Source organism: Apus apus, chromosome 2, assembly GCF_020740795.1.
Source record: "Apus apus isolate bApuApu2 chromosome 2, bApuApu2.pri.cur, whole genome shotgun sequence".
In the NCBI taxonomy this organism is placed as follows: domain Eukaryota; kingdom Metazoa; phylum Chordata; class Aves; order Apodiformes; family Apodidae; genus Apus; species Apus apus.
In genome coordinates, this window is record NC_067283.1 from 18,635,990 (window position 1) to 18,640,866 (window position 4,877).

General features: G+C 54.5%; 1 protein-coding gene across 1 annotated transcript; it reads right to left on the minus strand.

Moving 5' to 3' along the window:
- Window positions 1-373: 373 nt before the first annotated feature.
- On the minus strand, window positions 374-3,141 carry OTUD1 (OTU deubiquitinase 1). Its single transcript, XM_051612136.1, has one exon. It carries the CDS (start codon window positions 2,896-2,898, stop codon window positions 1,582-1,584), a length of 1,317 nt encoding a protein of 438 aa, XP_051468096.1. The 5' UTR covers window positions 2,899-3,141; the 3' UTR covers window positions 374-1,581.
- Window positions 3,142-4,877: the final 1,736 nt, after the last annotated feature.

Consider the following 4,877-nt stretch of genomic DNA (forward strand, 5'->3'; position numbering starts at 1 on the left):
CTACCAACGCAAGTGTGCATGGCCCAGCAGAGAGCTGATTCAGCCCAGGTACTCTGCTTCAGAACATCTCTTCTAAGGCATACTAATACACCAAAATGTTTCTCACTGGCAAAGAGGTATGATAAAATACCTTAACATTACAGAAGAATTGCAGGTATTCCATCTTCTTTAAATTATTGCATTTCTTTCACACATTCACAGACACCAGGATTATCAGTGATTCACACTAGTAAAGTACCATACTCCTTCTTCCCATCTCTGAACTGGGGAAACTAAGGCAGAGAAGCCAAATAAAGGCTCTTGAGAACCCACTTGCAGGTTTTCACCACACCAGGAATACAAAAAGTGAAAAAAAAAACAAAAAACACACAAATAAAATTATATTCTTTATTCATTCCATTTTAGCTGTGAATATTCCTATTATACAAATACAGTATAAATTCCAAAATCACAATATATTACAAAATAAAAAAGTACAAACTGCATTACTTAATAAATATATCTAACAAGTTAATCAGAAAGTAGGAGAAACAGAATTTAGATTGGAAACATTTAAGTGTTTGACCCAGCAAACTATACAAATCTCAATTTAAATACTTTTTTTTTTCTTTTAAACCATAATGTAGAATACCATTCCTGATTTCTTGATTAGAAAATAATGTCAAGTGAGTAAAATGTTGTGATCAGATGATTCACTGGTGCAACACCAGTGCCAAAAAAGAAGCAGGGCTTATACAAAAGATACCATAACCCCAGAAACGAGAACACAAACACTGAGGTGCAGCCAAGGCAATTATTGCCAAAGCAGGAGACTATTATCTAGTCACAACATTCTATTGCAAGTTAATGTTCTGTTATTAGAGATAAATAATATAAATGGAGCAGAGGGTGAGCTAACCAGGCAACAAGAGGCCAGTTTACTCAAAACAGTAATTAAATACAGAAGAGTCAATTGCTCCCTGTACTCTTCATGTGTAGCTGCATTCCAACTGGCTCAAAGGACCCGTTCTGTGCTCCAGGCAGAGAAAGCAACTGCTTTTGAAAAGCAGTCTATTCATACTTTGCTGCACTTTTACAAAAACCATTGTTTTCATTTTGCAAAAAGGTACCCACGGTGCTTTCATCTATTAGGGAGGGTCAGTTTGACATCAACTTCATTTGGTAAAAATATAAGGTTTATGGGTAAAAAACACAGCAAAAAATAGCTGTTACATCATAAGCCTTATTTACAAAAACTGATTACAAACGTTTTTGGCTGTACAGCTGAAAGCCAGATACTAATGCAAGATGTGGAAGATGGAGGTAACATTTTAAAAATATTGTGCAAAAAATACATTCTTATAGAAAATAGACAGTGGGGAGGGGAGACACAAACATACATGGAGGATCTGCTTGCAAATAATCCGAGGCTAAGTTTTTACAACATAATATTACACTTCTTTTTTATCCCCCACAATCTACAGTCCTTCTCAGCCTGGGGTGCTGCTGCTTCATTAAGGATTAAGGCATCACCATCACAGCTAGCACACGTTCTGTCTCTGTCCCTGCAGCAAAGCTCCCAGCCTGCAGCCCAAGGCGGTCTCAAGAGCAGGCATTCTGCTCAATGTACATCTTGGATAAGGACACTGCCATGGACTTGGCCAGCTCCTCATCCCGCCTGCGCTGTACCTGAGTCTGTCTGCACCAAGCCTCGTACTCTGGGTTGGGGCACATGCGGTCCAGCACAGCATCGTAGTGCCCATTGCTAAGCCAGCTCAGCCAGATACTGGGCCGTGTCGGGTCCTCAGGCCCCAGGTAGTGAACCATGGTGGAAACGGTGGGGCTCTCGGGCCGGCCGCCCGTAGTGAGGTGGATGTTCACGTTCAGCATCTGTCCCATGGCCAGCAGCTCCGGGTAGCCAGCCCAGGCCCCGTCCTGGGCAGCGCCGATTAGGAACTCTCCCACGTCGCCCTCGATGATAGGGTTGAAGTGGTCCAGGTGGTCGGCGATGTAGTGCACGGTCTGCTCGCGGAGCTCGCTGTGCAGCCGCTGGTCCCCATACACCGCCTTGCAGACGGCGCGGTACAGGCAGTTCCCGTCGGGGATGATGTGGAAGCGGAACCGGCCCTTCTGCCGCAAGTACTTGTCCTGCTTCTCCACCTCGGCCAGGTACAGCGCCAGCTTCTCGCTGCGCTCCTGCCTGCCGCCCGGCCCCCGCCGCCCGTCGGCAGCACACCCCGCGTCCTCCTCTTCCCCGCCGGGCGAGGGGCCGGCGGCGGGCTGCGCCTGGCTGCCGCTCCTCTCCGCGGGGCGACCGCCGGGGACCACCAGCCCGGGCTGGGCGGCCGCGGCCTGCAGCGCCTGGCAGTGCTCGCCGAGGCGCAGGCTGCGGTTGCTGGGCTCCTCGGCGGGCGGCGGCAGCGCGGCGGCCTCGCCCTCCCCCCCGGCCTGCCGCACGCTCTCCAGGATGCCCTCCAGCCAGGCGCGGCTGCGCGGCGAGGCCGGCACCAGCTCGCCGGGCACTTCGGCTCGCTGCACGATGCGGATGGGGACGATCCGCTCCAGCGGCCGGCGGCGGCTGACGGTGACCTGCGCGCAGGAGCTGTACTGCGGGACGCCCGTCGCCCGGCTGGCGGGGCCGGCCGCGGGGCCGCTCGGCATCACCTCCAGGCAGGAGGAGAAGGCGGGCATGGCGGCGGCGCTGCTGCTGCTGCTGCTTCCCGCCCCGGGAATGAAGCTGTCCTCGGCGGGGCTCTCGGCGGACGGGCTCGGGCCCGCGGCGTCGACGGCGCTCGTTGCCTGCGCGGAGGCGGGTCCCGGCGACAAGGAGGCCTTGAAGACCCCGGCGGCGCTGGGCTGGGCCGCGGCGGCCGTCCCGCCCGCCGGGTAGTGGGTGATCACGGAGCTGTAGAGCTGCATCCTCGGCGCCCCGCGAGCGGCGCTTTATAGGCGGCGCCGGGGCGGGGAGCGGCGGCGGGGGCCGCGCGGGGGCTGCCGGAGAGGATGAGCCGCCCGCGTAAAAATAAACGCGGGCATCGCCCCCCGCCCCGCCCCGCCCCGCCCCCGCGCCCCGCGCCGCCGGCAATTCCGACTGCGCCACCAGCGCCGCGCGGCCCCGCCAGGCCCGGCCCGGCCCCCCGCCCGCCCGCGGGCCCTTCTGGAAGCTGCTGGAGGCCGGTCCCGGGGCGGGGCCGCGCCGTGTTTACCGCAGGGCTCGGGCAGGTTGGAATGCGCGGGGGGCGGGGCTGGCGTGCGGGAGCCCCTGCCGGAAGGGGCCGGGTTGCGGGGCGGGGCTGAGGGGCCGAGCGGCGGGGCTGGGCCGGGCCTGGGCCCGCTCCGGCGTGTGGCGCGGCTGCCCCGCTCTGCTGCGGCTCCGCAGCCCGCAAGGCGGTGCCGGGGAAGCCGCAGCCCGCAGCCGAGGCTGCGGCGGGGCCGGGCGCTCCTGCCGCTGCGGGAGGGAGGCGCGGGAAGGCCGGTGGGAATGGGCGCCGCGGCCTGAGACGTGTTCAGGGAGCAGCGGGTGCCCGCCCGTGTCGGGGGGTCGGCGCGTAACTTGCGCTGCGCGGGGCGGGGTCCTGGCTGTGAAATGGTTTGAGAAGGGGAAGCGTTGCGGAGACTTCAGATAGGGCGAGCGCGGGGCCCGGCCCGGGGAGCGCCGCACGAGGCAGCCAGAGCCCGCAGAAGCCAAGGTAGCCGGAGCAGCTTCTCCTGAGACCGTCTGTCCGTTTGATTTTTAGACTTGACCATCGAGTATAAAGTGTCGGATTTGTTCTCCTGACTGATGCCATGTTGTACCCACGCTCTTGTTGAATGATGCCACAGCCTACGTATAATCAGTGTCAAGATTCATAATTTGCAGCTGGGGTAGGAATAATATTAATTCATTTTATCTCAGTCACTGGCACAAGCTGGTATTTGTCCACCTGTAATCCTACTTTGGAAAATGTAATGCGTATATACATAAAAATCATGACTCAAATAATCACATAATAACAGGAGAGACCAGATTTAAAATATAGGTCGCAAAGATCATTGAGAATTGGTGTATTAGTGCCTGTGGTGTCCTAAGTCACATCTTTTAGCCTTAGCTGTGATATAAATAAAGTCATATCTAACCCTTTTTCCATGAATGATGTTATCTGTACACACTGGATTTAATTATGTTATGACAGGTGTGCTGACCAAGAAACACTAGTTTACACTGTGATCAAATGTTGACTCATTTATTTGTTCCTACCAAACAAATGAGGGGGGGAAGGTATTGATGTATGTAAATTCAACTTGATATTTTACTAATTTTCTGGATTCCATCCTGCGGTCTCAATTATCTTTGGAACATCCAAGCAGACTGCAGAACTTCAAAAATAACAACCAACCAAAACAAAACCCTCTTATGTGCAGTTGCAGCCCAGAAAGCCAACCATATCCTGGGCTTCATAAAAAGAAATGTGGCCAGCAGATCGAGGGAAGTGATTCTGCTCCTCCAGTCTCATGAACTCACCTGGAGTGCTGTGTCCAGTTTTGTAGCCCCCTAATACAAGAAGGACATGGAACTCTTGGAGGGAGTCCAGAGGAGGACCATGAAGATGATCACAGGGCTGGAGCACCTCTCCTGTGAAGACAGGCTGAGAGAGTTGGGGCTGTTCAACCTGGAGAAGAGAAGGCTCTGAGGAGACCTTATAGCAGCCTTCCAGTGCCTGAAGGGGCTACAGGAAAGCTGGGGAGGGAATTTTTTACAGAGGCTTGTAGCGATGGGACAAGGGGTAATGACTTTAAACTGGAAGAAGGGAAATTTAGGTTAGACACTAGGAAGAAATTCTTCACTGTGAGGGTGGTGAGGCACTGAAACAGGTTGCCTAGGGAAGTTGTGGCTGCCCCTTCCCTGGAAATGTTCAAGG

Bases quoted from the DNA above. Each gene is read 5' to 3' on its own strand.
- OTUD1 (XM_051612136.1), bottom strand. From the start codon at position 2,898: ATGCAGCTCTACAGCTCCGTGATCACCCACTACCCGGCGGGCGGGACG.